At 33.4% G+C, this 22,046-nt stretch overlaps 2 protein-coding genes across 2 annotated transcripts; one reads left to right on the top strand and one right to left on the bottom strand.

Moving 5' to 3' along the window:
* The first annotated feature begins 479 nt into the window (after positions 1 to 479).
* On the top strand, positions 480 to 5,195 carry LOC125844307 (heat shock 70 kDa protein 6, chloroplastic-like). Its single transcript, XM_049523595.1, has 8 exons — positions 480 to 1,257; positions 2,121 to 2,373; positions 2,791 to 2,870; positions 2,976 to 3,118; positions 3,243 to 3,341; positions 3,542 to 3,731; positions 3,847 to 4,245; positions 4,533 to 5,195. Exons 1-8 carry the CDS (start codon positions 745 to 747, stop codon positions 4,947 to 4,949), a joined length of 2,094 nt encoding a protein of 697 aa, XP_049379552.1. The 5' UTR covers positions 480 to 744; the 3' UTR covers positions 4,950 to 5,195.
* An 8,974-nt stretch (positions 5,196 to 14,169) lies between these two features.
* Positions 14,170 to 21,767, bottom strand: LOC125845320 (uncharacterized). Its single transcript, XM_049524807.1, has 10 exons — positions 21,567 to 21,767; positions 20,499 to 20,629; positions 18,633 to 18,777; positions 18,344 to 18,471; positions 17,810 to 17,881; positions 15,344 to 15,470; positions 15,152 to 15,276; positions 15,005 to 15,046; positions 14,512 to 14,724; positions 14,170 to 14,418 (listed from the first exon to the last, which is right to left on the bottom strand). The coding sequence occupies exons 1-10, from the start codon at positions 21,709 to 21,711 to the stop codon at positions 14,350 to 14,352; spliced, it is 1,197 nt and encodes a 398-aa protein (XP_049380764.1). The 5' UTR covers positions 21,712 to 21,767; the 3' UTR covers positions 14,170 to 14,349.
* Positions 21,768 to 22,046: the final 279 nt, after the last annotated feature.

Raw genomic sequence — 22,046 nt, 5'->3', positions numbered from 1 at the left:
CACTAAGCCTAAAAAAGGGGAAAAAATAAAAGTAATGAATCGTGTGTATTTGAAACTGTTTAGGAGAGAGAATATTTGATAAATATTAATATCCTAATTATACTCCATATAAAAGGCACAAAATACTAATAGTATGAGAGAGAAAAATCTGTAAAACAAAATTAAAATAAATACAAAAATTAAATGTTTTGTTATGTATGTAATTTAAAAACTTAGTTTGTAATTAAATATAAGTATATTAATATTTTGTTAATAAAAGTCCTAAGTAGTATATTTTTGTAATTTCCCCTTAAAATTTTTAAAAGAACTCCAAAACAAGATTATGGCCCCAAAATCATTTTTTTTTTCTAGTTTTTGGGTTCTTGAATTTTTTGTCAAAAACTTTTATTTCTAACTAGGTAAAAAATAAATCAAAATTTTCAGAAATCGCCCTGTAGGTGGGAAAACGCCAAAAAGAAGTTTGTGTTGTCTTCACCAGAAGCTCCTGGAGTTGCCCACAATTTTCATGAAAACCCCATAACCAAGACAAGGACCTTCTCTTTATCTATCGCCTTTTACAGTATATAATACTCCAAAACAACAAAATCTTGATTCCCTAGACCCTTCTAGAATTGTCCTTTACCAATATCCTTTCTCTATATACATACCTCTCTCACATGCAGAGTTTCATCAACAACAAGAATTGTCGATCATTTCAATATTTCTCTCTCACTCACTAAACCAAATCAATTTTTCTTTTTAAAAATGGCTTCATCAGCAACCCACCAAGTGAAAATCCCATTTTCCGGGCATAAGCTGGACAACAAAACCCCATTTTTGGGAGGGAGAATTAGCTTCGCATCACGGAAGAAATGTTACAGCGACAAGGCGGTGAGGCAAAGGTGCAGACCGATGAAAGTAGTGAATGAGAAGGTGGTGGGGATAGATTTGGGGACGACAAATTCAGCGGTGGCCGTAATGGAAGGTGGGAAACCGACAATAGTGACAAATGCGGAGGGGCAAAGAACGACGCCGTCTGTAGTGGCGTACACGAAGACTGGGGATAGATTAGTTGGGCAGATAGCGAAAAGGCAATCGGTGGTGAATCCGGAGAACACTTTCTTCTCAGTGAAGAGGTTTATAGGGAGGAAAATGGCGGAGGTTGATGAAGAGTCGAAACAAGTATCGTATAGAGTGATGAAAGATGAGAATGGGAATGTTAAACTTGAGTGTCCTGCTATTGGTAAACAGTTTGCTCCTGAGGAAATTTCGGCTCAGGTATGTATGGCTGTCCCATTTTAATGGTGAATTTATCTACTACTTATAAATTTCACTGCAAAATTGAACTTGGAATTAAGTTTGGTTGACAGATTTATGTTTTTATCAACTTTGGAGCTGAAACTTAGGTTGATGTTTGACTGTTTTTTGTTACTCTGTTTTCTTGATTATCTACAAAGTTTGAAATTTTGTTTTAGTGTGTGTGTTTATTCAAGCATATCTGCCTTTTGCCTATACCCGCTCCGTTTTAGCTCGTTTAAAAAAGAATGCATCTTTTTGTATGTGGCAAGTCTTGATTCTAACTTTTTATGTGACTTGTATAAGACCACAAGATTAAGATTAAAGAGTATTTTGATTCATTCTACTTATCTTTTGTTTAAAATCAAAAGTCTTCCTTATTTATTTTTTTAAAATTTCGTGTCAAGTTAAAACCAAACAAACAAATTGAAACGGACGAGTGCTATTTATGAGAAACCATATTTGGTTTGGGCTATTTCTTATTACTTGTAGGCTGGTGATCTTGGTTGTGCCACTGTGACTAACCATACAAATTATGTTGTTTTGAGTTATAACTAATAATTGTGGAGTCTTCCTGTGAACAGCACTGATAATATAAATGGGAATCAGTGATGAGTTGAAGCTACCTATTGTAGTTTTTATTATCTTTCAATCTCGTAGTTAAATTATCTGTTGAATTTTGATTTGTTTAACTGAACCATTGAAAGTTGGTATGATTATATAGTAAGTATGGTTACTTAGTTGAGATGGATGGAGTCATTAGACGTATCCGTGTTTACCGCATATTTGAAAACCATCATGCTTCTTTTCTTATTCTAAGGAATTGCTTAATTTCTGGTTCCCAGGTCTTGAGAAAACTTGTTGATGATGCTTCAAAATTCTTGAATGATAAAGTTGCTAAAGCAGTGATTACAGTACCTGCATACTTTAATGACTCTCAGAGAACTGCAACAAAAGATGCAGGTCGCATTGCCGGATTAGATGTTCTCCGCATAATCAATGAACCCACTGCTGCTTCATTGGCTTATGGATTTGAGAAGAAGAGTAATGAAACCATTCTAGTCTTTGACCTGGGAGGTGGTACTTTTGATGTATCAGGTATGTGAAGACTATTCAAGGCAAGATCTGGCTTCAGTCTCAATACTGGCTCTATTCTTCTTACCTATAGTTTAGATGATGACTATCGTTATTGACATAAACATAATAATATAAAAAGGATTATTACTACATCCTGATCATATGAATCTTGCTTTTCCAGAGTTTTCTTCCTTGGTACTAGGTTTTGGGTTGTATTATAGACTTGAGCATAATTCTATTACCTCTGTCGTGTATGCTGTGAGATCTAAGTGATGCTGACAGCTAATACATTAATGTTTTTACTTATGTATTTCAATATAGAACATCAACAATATGGATGGAAGAAAAAGCAGTGATATGAAGGCTCGTGGGTAGAATTCTAACTTTAAATGTGCCTTTGCATCTACATTAACTCATATATCGACTTCTATGATGCAGTTCTTGAGGTTGGAGATGGAGTATTTGAGGTACTTTCTACCTCAGGAGACACACACTTAGGAGGTGATGATTTTGATAAGGTATTAAATTATCAGTACCTTTGTTTTGCTCACATGCATCTTGTTTTTTTTTCCTTGTTTTGGGGCTTCTTCTGTACAATGCTTACACTTTTTTCTATCAAACAGAGAATTGTGGACTGGCTTGCTGAAACTTTTAGGAAAGAAGAAGGAATAGAGCTTCTAAAAGACAAACAAGCGCTTCAACGTCTTACTGAAGCTGCTGAAAAGGCAAAGATAGAATTGTCAACCTTGACTCAAACTAATATCAGGTATCTCAGTTACTAGCTGGTTCTTTCTCCTTTGTTTCCCTTCCCTTCTGGAAAAAATGGAGGGTGAAACTGCTGCTTCTGCTCTAACAAGCTTTCATTGAATGTACCTTTCCTTTTTGTGCAGTTTGCCATTCATCACTGCTACTGCAGATGGTCCGAAACACATTGACACAACATTTACAAGGGCCAAGTTTGAGGAGTTATGCTCAGACTTATTGGACAGGTATCAATTTTGTCCACAAAATTACCTGTCAATTAGTATGGGGGTGTTGTTATGTATAGGCTTCAGCTGTGCACTTAGATTTTGAGATGATCTTGCTTCTGTAAACTGATGTAATAGTCCAGCCGCATAATCATCTTGTTCCTAAGATTTCACTGTTTGTCTTTCTGACTTGACAACTCCAATTGAATTTGTCTTCGCAGGCTTAAGACACCAGTTGAAACTGCCTTAAAGGATGCCAGCCTTTCCTTCAAAGATATAGATGAAATAGTTCTTGTTGGTGGATCAACACGAATACCAGCTGTTCAAAACCTTGTCCGCAAGATGACTGGTAAAGAGCCTAATGTTTCTGTCAATCCTGATGAAGTGGTTGCTCTTGGAGCTTCAGTTCAGGTTTGTGGCTTTCACCTCTCTCTCTCTTCAAAACATCTTGTCTTAAGAATTCCTGCAGTAATTATACTGGTGCAATATTGTGACACGGTTGTGTTATTTTCTTTTGTATTCTCAGGCTGGTGTCTTGGCTGGAGATGTTAGTGACATCGTGTTATTAGATGTAACACCATTGTCACTTGGTCTGGAAACTCTAGGTGGAGTTATGACCAAAATCATCCCAAGAAATACAACACTACCAACTTCAAAATCAGAAGTTTTTTCAACTGCAGCAGATGGGCAAACCAGTGTTGAGATTAATGTGCTGCAAGGTGAAAGAGAGTTTGTAAAAGATAACAAGTCGATTGGAAGGTTCCGCCTGGATGGAATCCCTCCAGCTCCCAGGGGAGTTCCCCAGATTGAAGTGAAATTCGACATCGATGCCAATGGTATACTTTCTGTCACGGCTACTGATAAGGGTACAGGAAAGAAGCAGGACATTACCATAACTGGTGCTAGCACTTTGCCCAAAGATGAGGTACACTCAACAGATCTGTTATTTCCCTTGCTGAATAGAGGACATTCTTTTAATATCGGCGTTCTATCAATATATTAGTGTGATTAAATGCCTGACAAGATACAAATTGCATCCCCTGATCTTTCCTCGCACCTTGATCAAGTATTGCACAATAGTTCAAGTGGATTCTTAAGTTGCATGTTATGATCTTGTGAATATTAATCACAGATGGATTTGTAATTGTGGTTATTATCTAATCCTATGACACATTGCTCACTGATGTTACTTTCAATGAAATGGAATTTCAGGTTGATAGAATGGTTCAAGAAGCTGAGAAGTTTGCTAGAGAGGACAAGGAGAAGAGAGATGCCATAGACGCAAAGAACCAAGCAGAATCTGTTTTATACCAAACCGAGAAGCAGCTAAAAGAGTTGGGAGATAAGGTGCCTGCTGACGTTAAAGACAAAGTCGAATCCAAACTGAAAGATCTCAAGGATGCCATTTCCAGTGATTCTACTCAAACCATTAAGGACGCGATGGCTGCACTGAACCAAGAAGTCATGCAGCTGGGACAGTCTCTATACAGCCAGCCAGGTGCTGCTGCTGGTCCTGCCGGTTCTGGTCCTTCTCCTGGTGCTGGTACAACAGGAGCATCTGGTTCCACCGGCAAAGATGATGGAGATGGAGGAGAAGTTATCGATGCAGACTTCAGCGAAAGCAATTAAGAATCCATTAATATATCAAATTTCTTTTAAGCAATGACACCAACGGTAAATATTTCGTGTAAATTTATAATGGCAGATGAGAGGATTGTATATGCGTGGCTAGTTTACTGGAAGTGTAACAAAGTTGAAGAATAGCTTTTCCAAACCAATCTGGTCAACAAAAGTGCTCTCAAAACGAGTAATAGCGAAATCAATTGTCGCCCAGTAACTGTACTTATTTCAATAATTGAAGCTAGAATTTTGCATGTTATGAGGAGGTTTTTCATTATTGATTCTGAAACTGAAATATTTATTCAAGGACGTAAAAACTTCATTCATCTTCTTATCATAGCTCATTCTGTAAAATATGTATTTATATTACTAGAAAGAGGAGTGTAAATAGTTCCTCCAATTAGAAATTGGTCACATATTCACAAGCATCTTACACTTCAAACAGATATGAAATAAAAGGGACATTAAACCTTAAAACAGAGATGTTAATTAATCTGACATAAATAAATCATGAAAACCAACGTTAATTCATCTAAATCGAAGCAATTTGATGCAAGCTCTTAGAATCTTATTGCCTTTCTCCTTGTGAACATTAAAATTCTCAGTTTTTTCATCATAAACAGGATTATCATTTTGATGATGAATTTTGCAATATCCTCCTCCTCCTCCTCCTCCTCGACCTCCTGCAGATGAAGATGAAACTGAAGATGATCTTTTCATTGGAGTACTACTTCTTTCTTTCTCCGTCATGGATTTGTATGACGAAACAGAGCGGCTTCTTTCTAAAATAACTCCAAACATCTCTCCATCCCCTTCTTCCCCATTTATAATATTTTCATCATTTTTGTTGCTTTTTTCTTCATGGGGTTGAGATATTGTTGGTGGGGTTTCAGATATTGAAAGAGAAAGATGATCAGAGAAATCTATAGCTACTGATTTTCTTTTGCTTTTGCTTTTACTGTTGATTCTTGAATATCTGTTCATCTTTGTTTTTTTTTTTTTTTCTTTCTGCAGAAATGGTACTGTTATTTTTTGCAGTGGGAATGTGGGGTTTAAATTAGCAGTTGGAAAAAAGAATTGAGTGTTGAAGTTGTCAAAGGGACTAAAGAATAAGAAGGTAAGTCAATCATTGGATGAAAATGTGTGACTGTGATGTGGGCAAACTTGGATGTTTCTTATTGCGTGCTTCAATTTATTCGGAAAAAACATTAAATTTAAGAAAATCTTAAATCTTGTGATTTTAAAGTTAGGTAGAATATACTAAAATCTTTTTTAATCTTGTTATTAAAATTTTTAAAATTTAAAAGGTTTTTTAAAAAATACTTTTTTAAATCAACTAAAAAAAAAGTAAGATACAAATTGTTCTAAGGGAGTACTTTAATTAGGAGGGAAATTATGAGTTCCCTTGCTCTTAGGGTAATATTTTTCTATTCCTTATCACATTCCCACTCACGGTACTCATTGTGTATTGGATAGAAGTATCAAAAATACTCTTAAATTTGGCACAAATTATTAGTTTCATCTCTGAACTATTGACAACCATAAAAACACTCATTTACTTGACTAATTGAAACTATTTACACTCCCGATCTTGCAACACTAGTGAAATACACCCCTAAAGTTTCGTCAAGTTTAGGGGTGTTTTCAACACTTCTCTCGATTTTTATTAAGAACTTCATGCTCCTACAAGAGTTTGAGACCACTTGCTATGAAATGTTGCATATCGGGAGCATATCAAGGGTGTATCTAAGTTTAGTTAGTCAAGTAGAGGGGTGTTTTTAAGGCTGTCAATAGTTCGAGAATGAAACTAATAGTTTGCGTCAAGTTTTGGGGTGTTTTTGATACTTCTCTCAAATATTAAGTTCATATAATTAGGGGTTGAATTGAATTTTTCGATTAGATTGTAAAGTTTTGACTTTTCAATTTTTTATTTTAAAAAGGTACAATTCACTTTGAATCAAAACAAGTTTGATTTGGTTCTCTTGTTTATTTGGTTCAAACCTTTTTGATATAATTATTTGATTATGTCATAAAACAATTAATATAATTGAATAATTATATGTAAGAACAAATAGTATAGAGGATTATGTGTCCAAGGCTCCAACATATAAACTGAACACACATAAGGTGTGTCAGCTGAAAGTACCGTATGATGAAATGTCTCTTATGATAGGTTAGAATTTGATTAGAAAAAAATTAATATTTTAAAGATCTTTCATATTTTATTCACGTATTTACTAAGTTATTTTTGTCACTCTTATGTAAAGGGAGGTTAGCTGCAGAGGCAGACCTAGGTAGAAGGGTATAAGTGGAAGTTCACTCGTTAACTTTAAAAAAATTATATATACATCTCTTGAGATATGAACATAGATTTTCTTACCCACCCTGAGATGCCAAAGTAAGTTGGGTGAATTGGTTGAAATGTTTTTCTAATGCGCGATCTCATGGTGCAAGGTAGAGTTGCTACTATCGCTCCACAAAGCAAATATTGCGATCAAAGTCATCTAATTAATATTTATATAAATACTTAGTTTTTATAGTTCTTATGTTTGACAAAATCATTGTAAGAAACACTATGATATGACATACTTTAACTAATGTGTATTAGTCTTTTATGATGCATCCATCATCTTCAACTTTTGAATTCGCCTTTGATCTGGTCGTATTAGCAACATGGTGGACTTGCTAATAGGAAATTATGGAATGTCTTTTTTCCACAATACACAAAATTGAATTGTGTATAAACCTTTGACTTTTTAGAAATTCTATTTTTTGTAGAGTAAAGTTGTAGGATTATTGTGGACTTACTCCATGCAAGTGTTCTATACTACTTCAAGGTGTACACATTTGTATTTTGCACACACCTTAGACTTTCTTCTCCTTATGCACCAAATTCTTGAATTTCTATTTTGACAATTTAATTTAAAGGAAAGGACTATACACAATATGTCATGTTATTTAATATCCCCTCAAATAACCTTTAACTTTATCGTGGTTTTGAGCTCTAAAAAGGAACAACTTGATCTAGTGGAGAATATTTCAACAATGAAAATCTAAATTAATTGAACAAGTATATTTTTGATACCATATACTCCCTTCGTCTCATTTTATGTGAGGTAGTTTGACTTGGCACGGAGTTTAAGAAATAAAGGAAATTTTTTAAAATTTGTGGTCCAAAATGAATGATAGAAATTTGTGTGGCCGTAAATCATTTCATTAAAGGGTAAAATAAATATTTTATAGTTAAATTGTTACTTAATATAAAAATGTGTCATTCTTTTTTAAACTGACTAAAAAGGAAAATAAGTCACATAAATTAAGACAGAGGGAGTAATTATTTTTAAAAATAGTTTTTAGGTAAGTTGATTTGGATAGTGCATATTCAACTAATTTTTAATTGATTGAAAGTTTGTCTTTTGGTGTGTATGATGTATATATGTATGTGTATAAAATAAGTACAAGAAGTCAACAAATTTAAAGGAGTTTCCACCAAGAGTCTTCATGAAAATTAGTTTAATGTCAAAGATAGGTATTAGATGGAGTAATTTCAATGGATATCAAAATTGAGAAAAAGGACAAAAGAGAACAAACAAAGGTATTATTAAACAAACTAACTTATTTAAGAAGGCAAAAGGACAGCAAATGGGTCTGGAAATTACTCATATTATAGTACTATGGTTATGTGGTACAAAGGGATTTCCTTTTGCCCATGTTATATGTTTCTTAGGATCCCTTTGTCTATTCAAATTTATTTTATTTTATTTTTGTAAGAAAATAGTTTATGGTTATGTATGAGCGGAATGACACGAGGAATTCTTATACTTGGCTCTGTTAGTTAGTTAGTTAGATCCTCCTACTCATTATTTTTCAAATGAACACTTAAACTCGATGAAACAGTATTTTTGGCCTGTTTCTCAAGTAAAATTCTTTTCAATACTCAAAAATTCAAGCTAAATGTACATTCAAATATAATTCAATTTTCAAATATACTCTTGCAACTTTCACATAGATGACACTAATGGGTAGTTGTAGTGATTTTTATTGAGAAATTCCACCACCAAGAGTTTCCACTTGAGGTCAAATATGGGTAGTGGTAGTGATTTTTATGTTCTTTTTGTCAAAAAGTCCAATTGATGTCAAAATGGGTAGTTATGATTTTCTAAAAGTTTCATTGATAGATACTGACTTTGAAAAACTGACACAAAACAAAAGTAAAAGAGAAAGAGTCAGTTAATTAGAGGGAAAGAGAACAACAAGGTGGGTTGGCAGTAGTATTTTAGGTGACTCAGAGGTGGAATCCGAATTTTTAGCTTATAAATTTTAAATTACTAGTATTATTCTTGATTATTGGATTTTTTATTTTTATAGCTATGCATATCAAATAAGTTCCTATACATGATAAATATAAAATTTAAATCAAATTATTGAATTCTATAGTATAAAGCCAGCTCCACCCTTGTGTGGTGCTAAGTGTTCTACAATTTTTAATGTTCCTTATGAGTTAGATGTGGCCAATGTGTTAGTTCTTTGTGGGGAATTTAGGTTTTATATTTGGACAAAAACCAGGGTGTTCCAGCCTTTTTGTCTATGAGTTGGTAGGGATTTTCTTGTTTTCCATTCAATTTTTGGTATCTATATTGGAGCCCGATTAAATTTGAATTTGCGTCAGGAAGTCTCATATTGGAGCTAAAACGCTCTCTAACAAAGGCGACTCCGTACCTAAGGGGGTTCGAACCCGAGACCTCTTGGTTAAGAATGAAGGAATACTTATCACTCCATCACAACCCTTGTTGGTAATGATAGGATATTTGTTTGTGAGCATTTTGATGTGCCGAACTTTCATTATGTTCCGGCTTGAAGATGAGTTTATTATATAATATTCAATTTACATAATATAAATTTATTTATTTTTATTTATAATATTGAGTTGTTAATTATAAATATGACAACTTCATAACACTGCATGGTTATACATGTTTCTATATCTAGTTTTTTTTTTACTTACTGTGCTGATTTTGTGGAAGTCATAATTTATTTTTATTTAATTTTTAAAATTTCAATCGCAATAATATTTGAAGACGTTTCTTTATTAAAGATTTCATTTTCTCTTTCTTATTTCCCTTTTGAAGAAAGGAAGACCATTTAATTGATTTTTTTATCAATTTCAACGTTAATTTCAAGGTAGAAGAAGGTTGGGTTGTACATGATCGCATTGGTTTGGGTTTTTCAAATATCAAAATCAAATCATTTGAGTAAAAAAATTAAATTTGTAAACCATACCAAACTAATAAAACTCGGGTTTTTTCGGATTTTTCAACTTCAGGTTGGTTCAGGTTTTTCAAATACCAAACCAAACCATTGTGTCGAATTTTTAAACTTTTAAATCAAACCAAACTAATAAACCTCGAATTTTTCCAGGTTTTTGGATTTTTCCGGTAAAGTATGCAAACAAACATATAATTAACTTGTGCTCCAAATATTTCTTTAGTCCAACCAAAATACAACTATCTAAGCTATTTCTTAAGAAAATAACACATAATATGAGATGAGTGATGACACTAAAATATTCAATAAAAAATAATTATGAAATCATCATATAAAATAATTATTGCAAAGTCATAATGAAACTGGTCATAATTAAAAGTACTAAATCAATGCTAAAATAAATCTAATAAGTATTAGTTACACGAGATTATGTATTTTAAATTAAAACTAAAGAACAAATATTCAATATTATTGTCATTCTTAGTGTTGAATTAATTTATTTTGTTAGCATAGTTTTGATTTGATTTCGAATTGAGCTTTATTAGAGTTACTAATATCTATAAACTATAACCTTTATTGAACCATTCAAAATTCTAAGTCTAAAAAAACTTGAAAAAATATGTTAAAAGATAAAAATTATGAAAACATATAAGTAAGATTTAGAAATTACATCAAAGTAAATACTTTTATTATAAAATAAATTTTAAAAATTATATATAAAATGTCGGGTTGGTTTGGTCTCGGGTTGACTTTTTTTAGTTAAAACTAAACCAACCCAAGTATAGTTGGGTTTTTTTTCAATNGGTTTTTCAAATACCAAACCAAACCATTGTGTCAAATTTTTAAACTTTTAAATCAAACCAAACTAATAAACCTCGAATTTTTCCAGGTTTTTGGATTTTTCCGGTAAAGTATGCAAACAAACATATAATTAACTTGTGCTCCAAATATTTCTTTAGTCCAACTAAAATACAACTATCTAAGCTATTTCTTAAGAAAATAACACAAAATATGAGATGAGTGATGACACTAAAATATTCAATAAAAAATAATTAATAATTATGAAATCATCATATAAAATAAATATTGCAAAGTCATAATGAAACTGGTCATAATTAAAACTACTAAATCAATGCTAAAATAAATCTAATAAGTATTAGTTACATGAGATTATGTATTTTAAATTAAAACTAAAGAACAAATATTCAATATTATTGTCATTCTTAGTGTTGAATTAATTTATTTTGTTAGCATAGTTTTGATTTGATTTCGAATTGAGCTTTATTAGAGTTACTAATATCTATAGAGTATAACCTTTATTGAACCATTAAAAATTCTAAGTCTAAAAAAACTTGAAAAAATATGTTAAAAGATAAAAATTATGAAAACATATAAGTAAGATTTAGAAATTACATCAAAGTAAATACTTTTATTATAAAATAAATTTTTAAAATTATATATAAAATGTCGGGTTAGTTTGGTCTCGGATTGACTTGTTTTAGTTAAAACTAAACCAACCCAAGTATAGTTGGGTTTTTTTTCAATACCAAATCAAACTATTAGTCAGATTTTTTTCCCGATTTAACTCGATTTTCGATTTGATTTTATAGGCCCAGAAGAAGGTATTCATACCATATTTTCTTGGTAATACCCTTTGGTTTGTTTGCTTTCATTCTTCATTTTCAAATTTCAAGGAGAAAGAGGTTACACTTGTGTATTTGTTAAGAATATGGTATATTAGAAATTATTTATAAAATAAATACTGGTGTATTATATGCATTAACATTAGGATGATATAATAAAAGGTACATTGATACCAAGTTTGGTTCTATAATAATTTTAAAAAATAGTATAATATATGATGGCAAATAAATATGATATATGGTATAAGTTGTTATATCAATATTTATTCTACAAAATATTTTCTAATAAATAAACATTGAGTTAAGTGATTTATATCTTTTTTGTTAGATATTGTCTTATTTAAACCACAACGAATATCATCTATTATAACACCACAATTCAACAATAAAGAGTGTTTAATAATGGTAAAAATGACACCATTCTCGAATAATACTGCAGATCGTTTATAATATTAAATAATATTTTGGAAAAAATTGTTTATTAAAAAAATTGAAAATAGCATTCAACAACAATGTGGTGATTGCGTCATATTTCACTCCTTCAATCTTGAAATTCATATACATTCCTATGACATAGTTCTATAAATAGATAGACACAAACAAACTTATAACATGCATAACGCCATAATATAATTAATTATTTACAAATTTTTTTTGAAAATTAGTACAATTTAATTAATATATTATGGTGACAATGTGGTGTACACTTCAAATCTGATATATTATGCACAACATACATCATAATTTACACCACAAGCTAACCAAGAATTATCAGTTTATTTGTTAAAATAATTTAATTACACCATGTGCATATGATGATTTAACATTGTTATCCTAAAAAAAATATTAACATAATAAATGACCAATACAAAACTAAAGTTAACTAAATGCATTACACCAGCATACAATTAATTTATATATCATTTTTTAATTAATTATATTCTGCATGAATGTACATTATGGTGAAAATATGGTGTACGGTTCAATTTGATACAAAATAGATTATTTAAACCAACACATACACCATGAAATAACCAAGAATTTATCAAATTTATAGGTATAGTCAAGTTAATTTATACAATTCAATTTATATTTGGTGATAATTTTGATTTGGTTATATGTGCAACCTTTCAATGCATAATATCATAATCTACAAACCATATTGAATTTTCCGTTTTAACAATTATACAAACACTACTGTCATTCAACATACAAATTATTCATCAAAATCAATTTACAAATAATTTATTTTTCATGATTAACAACATCGATTTACATAAAAATCAACAACTCCATTAAAGTTTTAGAATTATACGCACAAGCCTTCATATCACTGTTTTCCTTCTCTCCACATACTGATGTTCTACATTGAAATACATAAATCGAAACATTATTTATGTATTGAAACGTCATACAACTTTATGCATAAACAGAAACATTCCTTCCCTCAGGAGGTTAGAACTCTACGTAGTGTCTATTTGTTCAACTTTATACGAGTGTTTATTTGTGCACACCCAAAATTGGAAGGCATAAATATGAGTTGAGGCCAAATTAAATGATCTATTCATGTATTTTGTCATCTTAGAAAGAGAGGAAAACAAGTATGTTCAAAGTGGTACTTATGTGAACAAGAGGCAGAGACAATAAATCAATTGGTTGTACATAGCAGAACTACAAGGCAGCTATGAGATCAATTCATCAATCTCAGACAGAGACATATCCAAGATTTCGAGATGATGGGTGCACTATTACAGAAATGTTGATCTAAGATATAAATTTGATCGACATTTAGGTTCTTATTACTAAAAAAACATTAAAATTTTAATATTATAGGTCCATAATTAATATATATATATGAATTAATTAAAATGCCAAAAGTGCTACCAATAACCACTTAGAGAGGTGTTATATAATTTTAGAAAGGAAAATGAAACAAGATAAATATAAAATTTAAATTTCTAACCTCACGTAGAGAGGTGCACCAGTCATCATCCATTACATGATACTCTGAGTGTGGGTTCACATATCTATATTTCAATAATTTCTTAAAAAACAACTCTACTATATATGATCTCAAGAGGGGAGCATAGGTTCATGTGAACCCAGTGACCNNNNCCCCCCCCCCCCCCCCCGGATACGCATCAGAGGTTCTAGCTGGACAATGCCAAAAAGAACCTTTGAAGTTATTGCATGCTGGAACAAAGATGGAAACTGCAAAACTAACAAAGATGATCATGAGGAATCATAGATGTACTAGGTACCTTGTAAGGTGAACAAGGCTCTAGGTTTTGTAGTTCACCTGCCTCTTTCGTTTTTGATCGGGGTGGATCCTGATATATACGCAGAAAAAGATTCAGACCTTTATTAAGTGAGTGCAAACAATTAAGCAAATTAGACCTTAGTTTATTTGAATACTTGTGCCAGTACAGAGATAAATATGAAACGTAAAGAAACTACTTTGAGCAATGGCAAGAAATGTTTCTTTCATCATACTGATTGGTTCAATTGACAATCTCTATTCCTGTAAAAGGTTTTCCTGCATGGAGTTGAAGAGTAACGTCTCCAACAACCTGTAATTTAACAATTACTCTCATATTACAAGTTCCATTTCAACAAGATGTACAACAAATAATAAACTAGCCTGAATTGAGCAAACTACTGACCTTGGCCATGTCTCTGTAAGACAATTCTGTCACACCAGCAACATGGGGTGTGATTATAACATCTGGAAATTTGAGGATAGCATCATCAGGATCAAATGGTTCAGTCCAAGCCACATCAATTCCTAAACCTCCTAAATGTCCCGATTTGAGATGAGTTAAAACAGCATCATAATCCAACAGACCACCTCGAGAGATATTAATCAGAATGGCACCCTGCACCAAACAAGAGCATGCAAACTTTCATGAGATATAAAAAGATGGGTAACCCATTGTTTACCCATCTTCAACCCACCCATTATAAGCCCGGTAAAGTTCGGAAAGTTTGTTAACCCGCCTATTTATTTATTCAACACATTTTTAACCCACATAGCCCATTTGCCACCCTTTATATTCTCCACTGATTTCCCCCATGGAGGAATAGAATTTAACACGGTTCCAAACTCCCCCCTGACCCCCCAAGTTTCTGGATGGAGATTTCCACTTGAAGACAAACCTTTCTCATGACAGATATAAAATCATTGTTCACGATGCCAATCTGCAAGTGAGTAGCATATTTTTAGGTATAAGCTTGGCAAAATATATATTGGTCATCAGAAAGCACAAGATTTCCTGACCAGCCAGAGAGAAAGAGCAGTCTTACAGTTTCACTGTTCATAGCTAAGCAACATACAACAATATCAGCTTTGCTTGCAAACTTCAAGATATCAGCATGGTTTCCCCTCTCGTCGACCAGGTCAGCGTAGCCACCATTCTCAACAGACGGTGCTGGAAACATAGATACGCGGTTCCTATAAATATTTAGAAATGAATGAAATTCACAAGGTTTTCTTACCCTCGGATTTGCTCGAGTCCTGTGCAAGCCTGTCCCAACTTCGTTTCGTAGCAAGTATTTTCACGTCAAATGGACGTAGACGCTTTGCCAAATGTATCCCGATATTTCCAAACCCCAGGATAAACACCTATATGATAATGCAGAAATTGTCTAAGACATAAAAAAAGTGTGATTCTTACACAAGTTTCATGGTCTGTAAATTCGTCCAGACCTAGTCATCGACAATATCCAAGCTCGCGACAATGCCATTAAAGTCTTTTCATTTGTGATATCTATTAGAACTACTCCACTTGATATTAGCAAATTTGAATGTGCACTGTGTGTTTAGTCCCATTAAAAGAATGAAGGTGAAGTTGGAATTAGACAGGATAATGGTACATTTGCAAACAATTCAGATATAAGTTCACTCTTCCTGAGAAAATGACATGATAGATGAAGAAGTAACCCATAAAATCAATATATGATGATCAAAATGGAGGCGCATTACAAGAGTGACATGTAAAAGGAAGATACCTAACAACGCGAAAGACAAGTTCTATATATAGAATGGTTGGATGGTATGTAGGAATGAATGTTGACCCCTCTAAAGCCCAACATATCTAAGATGTATTCATACCATAGGACTGAATGATGAGCCCTTTAAAGCCCAACATATCTGTAAGATGTATTCATAGGAGGAGATTTCAATGGACAATGGACACATCAGATCAACCCCGAGGGGCTATGACGATGTGCAAGGAGGTTTTGGTTTCAGGTACAAGAATGAAGGAGGAGTCTCGCTTTTGGATTTCACCAAGAGCACTTGGGTTAGAGGTAGTCAATTCGAGTTTCTCAAAGGAGGAACACTTGGTAACTTTTCATAGAACGGTGCTAAGACACAGATAAATTATTTGCTCCTTAGGAAGGATGATGAACGTCTTTGTAAAAACTGTAAGGTTTTTCTAAGTGAGAATCTTACAACCCAACATAAGCTCTTGAAGATGGATTTGGAGATCAAGAGACAGAGGAAGAAGTGGGTTGTGGGTGACCACCTAGGATCAAATGGGGTAGCTTGACTATGGTCAGTGCCCAAGAGATGGAGGAGAAGTTGATTGCTACAGAGGCTTAGGGGAGTAGTGGGGATGCGACAGTATGTGGGATAGGAGTGTTAGTTGCATTAGGAAGGCAGCTAGAGAGGTGTTCAGGGTCTCGAGAAATAGATTAGGTGGGCACCAAGGGGACAAATGGTGGAATGGAGAAGTCCAAGGGAAGGTGAAGGCAAAAAAAGTGGTGTATGCGAAGTTGGGGGAGAGTAAGGACAGAGGAAAAGCGGACATATAAGAAAAGGTATAAGATGGCGAGGAAGGAGCCAAAGTTAGCAATTTCGACTACAAAAAAGGCAACATTTGAATGCCTAAATGTAGAATAAGAGGGCAAAGGGAGATAATAAGTTGTACGAGCTAGCGAAGGCGAGAGAGGGGAGGGACCATGACCTGGATCAAGTTCAGTACATCAAGCAGGGGCGGAGCTACATGGAGCCCAGTAGCGGCCCCTCAACTTCACAAAGTTTCATCCAAATACATGAGCTGGTTCAAAACCTACATTTCAAACCCCTTTGACCTGCATGTCTCTTAATTGCCCTACCAGTGTTGTACAAGCCGCACTTAAGCCCTAAAGCGAGGCTCAAAACATGTTAAGCGCTCCGTCTCAATTAATGTGCGGTTCAGCATCATCATCAAGGTTCTAAGGCATACTTTTCCTTGTCAATGAGCCTCTTTTAAAGAGGCGACACTAAACAATTGATATTTCACTTTATCGTAAAAAAAAATCAATTTCTTTGTTCATATATTTGTCATTCATGCTTATAATTATTAGCCTTGGACTAAATATATATATTTGTACATATTTTTTCCCTTTGCACCTTTTTTCATTAAAGCCCATCTCCTCCTTCTCCAACACTACTATGCAAAAAAAAGTCATAAACCATTTTCTTCCTCAATTTCTGAGCAGAGACATTGCTCCCCCCCCTCCACTATTCTCATTTCTTTCTCTTTTTTGATAAGGAAAAACAAATTTCATAATTCTCATTTCTTTCTCTTCCACCCATCCCTATCGTAGACCACTGCCCATCTCCACCGATAAAGTTTTGTTAATAAATAAAACAACTATTATCTTTTTCCCCAAGTACCCAATGTGTATATACTTGTATCCTAAAAAAGGATACAATACCCCTATGCAATAAAATGGAAAATAGAAGAAAAGAAACGGATACCATATATGTACTTACTCCTAGGAGTATCCTGGGTGTTTTGTACCAGCACTGCAGCAATTAATCTAAGCAATTTAAATTAGCATCCCCACTTCATAATTTTACACAAAATACACACCATTTACCTTAACAATTAAGGTAATTAATTGTCCAGTAAACATGTTTGATGAAGCAATTGTAGCTCAGCCAACAGTTGCAGGATAAAAAGTGAAACTCACCGTTTTCCCTTGCAGGTTGTCACCAGTTGGCTCCCCTAGCTTTTTCTGCTCCACAGAAATTTTCATTTGATTCTGCAGCATTTGGGGGATGCCAAGTTAAAAAGGGAAACAACATAGCTTACATGAGAACAAAAGATACTCTTCAGTAAACCTATACATTTAGCTATCGGCATATACTTTCACTTCTAGAACCACAAAGATAAAGTAGCAACGGGATTCCCAGAAGTAGAAGTACTCAACACCCCCTCTTTATTTGACCACTCAGTCCAAATCACTTTAGATTTCGTTGAGATTCTAGGCTCTCGTATCCACTCCAGTGAAGTCATTAACATTAGAAATATAAACAACTTTCAAGCAGACAAGTACTGAAACAGACTGCAAAACCAGATGCATTAATTATTCTTACAAAATAGTGATATATATCCCGAATCTATCAACTTTATGAAGAATGGAAGTACAATATGTTCTATGTGTTATCCTCAAAGAGTTCAGAAAAAGTAAAGCCTTGAATTATAAGATTAGAGTCAAACCAACTTGCTTACGCAGGAGGCCCAAGATGAGATATATGGCCATTTCAGCACATGAAGCAGCATTTCCAGTTGCACCACTTGGGATTTTGGCGACCTTAATGCCATGCTTTGTGGCAGCATTAATGTCAACACCTTTAGACAACAACATATAAAGTATTTAGGCAATTGGAAACTTTAAAATGGCTGATTAACAATGAATCCAGCTACCAAAGAAATAATATCAAGATAAAGGAGAACAAAACAAAACAAAAGGCATAAGGCAAGGAGACAAACAGAAAAATAATCAATTTGACCTTCTAACCCAACTCCAAATTGCATTATGAGCTTCATCCTCTTTGCACGGGAGAGAACATCAGAGTTCATACGGAAGCTTTTAACCACACAAATTTCATAGTCACCAATCACAGCAGGCACACTTTCAAGTGGAACATCATCAACCTACAACGGAGGCATATATCATCATTCAAGATTTGATTATCACTTGTAATTTGGACCCTTTTTAGAAGATGGTGCAAGAAGGTACTGACAGATACCACTCAAAAAATTGAATAGCAGAATTAAAGAGTTTTACCTTTTCTATGAGTTAATTTTTAGCTGTACATTAGGAAAAATAACTGCGAATCAAATATTGAAATGGTAAAGAAGATTAAGAAGTTAGATTTAAAAATTGCAAGTTTATAATTAGGTAGCATGTTTACCATGCAAACAGTGCACAAGTACAATTAGCAGCTCCTAGTATACTTAGTAAAGTAACAAACAGACCTCTAGACAATTAGTTTCTCTGTTTATGTTTTTGCTTTTTTTTTATTTTATAACTGAGTAGTAGTTTTATCAGTACAGCCTGTAGATGTATTATAGTTACTCTATTTGATTTAGTGTACGTACAGTCATTTACTAATCCTCCCAAAATGAAGCCTATAATCTACACAAACTGACATATGCTTGTCACCTAAGAAATACAAATGAAATAAAAAGGAATAGTCAACCTTGAACAAACGAATTTCAATTCTTTCTAAGGTTTTACGATCATCTCTCTCCAAACTGTCCAAATATTACACAGGTGATTTATCTTTCATATGTAAATTTCCTTGCCTCAATGCTTGTAAAAAGTCTTGTTTCTTGACCCTTTGTTTGTCCCATTTGTCCTGTGTAGGCACTTCAAGTGAAAAACATAACCATTTTTGTTTCCCTTTGAAATAATGGTATATAACAACTTCTGTTGTGGCTCAAGTTTCCTTTATTTGCTGTCAAATGTTTCCACTCATATCAAATTAATTGTCTGCATCTTTAACGAGTTGTATGAAAATAGCATTTACTTTTTCTTTAGAGGAAACTCTTAATGCAAATTACAACACAACAATACATGGACCTCTTGCCAGCCCTACGTATATCAACAAGATAAAGGCGGTATACATTTTACATAGGAAATACTGGAGAATACACATTTTTCAACTCTGTTTTTTGAATGATATGAAGTCAAATAAATAAATTCATCTTTGACAAGAGAATGCAAAGACTACCCCTAAAATAAGGGCTCACTTTTCATGTATTCTGATTGTGCATATGATTATCAAACGTCTACCTCGCTCCAGATAGCAATATCAAAATTTCTTTAGAAATCGAAAAAAATAGGCAAACCAAAAAAGTCAGAAACCATGTAGAAACTTCAATTATGCTATTATTTTTTAATCATTCATCAAGATCCTCTGTTGCTTTATGAACTTCATCACTATTATGTAAACAAGTTTATAAATCAACCTGCTTTTATTTATTTCCCTATGGATGCCTGAAGAACATATATGATTGAACAACTTTGAAATGGAGCCAATATTAAGTCTCGTGCAACAAAGAAATACAGCCCTTCCTATCTGATAGAAAAGGATCCCATGATCTTGAACCAATCTTACCTGAGATCGCAAATCCCAAGTCTGTCTATGGAGAGCGGATCTAATAGTATTAGTGTCTATAATTGATTTCTTATGTGTAATACTAATCGATAGGACATCACTGGTAAGTGCTACAAGAACTCATGCATTGGTCCCCGAAACCGTTAGTATGGGACATTTTCTTTTCCAAGTGAAATCCCCTAGTATATGAAAGCCTCAAAAAGTTCTTTCATTGTTGTGGAATAAGAAGCAGTAAAAGAAAGAAAGTAACACCTGAACAAATGGATAGCCTTGCAAATATTCTCTTGTATAATTGTGAGAATCAGGAAAGTGAGGCCCACAAAAAAGAACACGGGTAATGTGACTGCACCTATTATCACTCATTTTCTGAAATGTGTTTGCACCTAAATGAATAAGAAAATGCAAATATAGACATCAGTAATGTACCCTTATTACACCTGACAGTGAGTATTATACATATTGTTAGAGAAAACACATTATCATCATGGCTGCATATTGCAAAAATCTCCCTCTCCCAGCACTAGGTGGGATGTGGACAAAGAGGAGAGGGTAAAAATCCCTTCAAATTATGTAATGGTATACCAGCAGGGGCCGACCCATGTTGAGCGAAGGGGTGTCACTAGACACAGAGGCTTATCTAAGGGGGGGTCACCAGGTTCACGTGAACCCATGGTCCCCTCCCGAGATCATATATAGTAATGTTATATTTTTTTAAAAATATTGAAATATAGATGTGTGAACCCACACTTATAATATCACATAAGGCGATCATGGTGGGTGCACCTCTCTCCGCGAGGTTAGAAATTTGAATTTTATATTTATCTTATATTATTTTTCTTCCTAAAATTAAATAACACTTCTCTAAGTGGTAATTGGTATAATTTTAAAATTTTAACGGTACTAAAAACCTAAATGTCGAATCGATCAAATTATATCATAAATCAACCTTTTTATAACAGTGCACCTATCATCTCAAAATCCTGAATAGCCTTTGACTAGACACGCTTTGTCAGAAAATTTTACTGTATATATCTATGCATAAAGTGATATATTGAACGAAATGACACTGTTTGACAATGGATGTCTCTTGGAGTTCGAACCTCAACCTAAGCATAGTTTTGGGAAATATAAAATCTATTGCTTAAAATTATGGTTAAGTAACATTGAACCTTAGATATCTTCTAGCTTTAACACCAAACTAAACCAATGAGTCAACGATATGTCTTACTTATATATATATTATGATATTGGATCAACCAAACACATGAGAACATAAAAATAAATTTAAGAAAAAAGAAAAATTGTGAATTTGTGGATTACCAGCTTGAGCTAAGGAACAGAACCAATGGCGTTGATGTTGGTGATGAAGATAAGTGTTCTCCAGAACGTTGCAAGTGATGAGTGTTTTTGCGTTAGAAACCCAAGTTTTGCAGAGAAGTAATGCAGAGGTGCTCTTACTGTACATCTATGGTGAGATGAAATCAGATTTAACTTAGGTTTTGTCAGACTAAGATTTGAAAAATGCAATTCCATTAGGATGGGAAACGGATCCCATCCAGTTAAATTGTCCGGTGATAGCTTTAGATGATGCCACCTACACAAAATGAAATCTAAAGGCTAGAAATTATTGCTTCTAAAATTAAATTTCACACCGTTAATTTTCTCTTCTCCACTGTTTGGTACAAACTAAAATTGCAGAAGTGTCAATTTAATTAAAAATATAAAAAAAAATTCATTTTAAGTTTTTTTTTTTAATTTCTCTCTCGTACTTTTTGATTTATTTAAATTTTGATTTCATCT

Source organism: Solanum stenotomum, chromosome 11 (genome assembly GCF_019186545.1).
Source record: "Solanum stenotomum isolate F172 chromosome 11, ASM1918654v1, whole genome shotgun sequence".
NCBI classification, from domain to species: domain Eukaryota; kingdom Viridiplantae; phylum Streptophyta; class Magnoliopsida; order Solanales; family Solanaceae; genus Solanum; species Solanum stenotomum.
This window is presented reverse-complemented; position numbering and strand designations above follow the sequence as displayed.

Bases quoted from the DNA above. Each gene is read 5' to 3' on its own strand.
- LOC125845320 (XM_049524807.1), bottom strand. From the start codon at position 21,711: ATGTACAGTAAGAGCACCTCTGCATTACTTCTCTGCAAAACTTGGGTT. The intron at 17,882-18,343 runs GTTGGTTTGACT...CAAATGCTGCAG, and splicing joins TGGGCCTCCTGCGTAAGCAA to AATCAAATGAAAATTTCTGT. The intron at 15,277-15,343 runs GTAAGAAAACCT...CTATGTTTCCAG, and splicing joins GGACTCGAGCAAATCCGAGG to CACCGTCTGTTGAGAATGGT.
- LOC125844307 (XM_049523595.1), top strand. From the start codon at position 745: ATGGCTTCATCAGCAACCCACCAAGTGAAAATCCCATTTTCCGGGCAT. The intron at 2,871-2,975 runs GTATTAAATTAT...TCTATCAAACAG, and splicing joins GAGGTGATGATTTTGATAAG to AGAATTGTGGACTGGCTTGC. The intron at 4,246-4,532 runs GTACACTCAACA...ATGGAATTTCAG, and splicing joins GCACTTTGCCCAAAGATGAG to GTTGATAGAATGGTTCAAGA.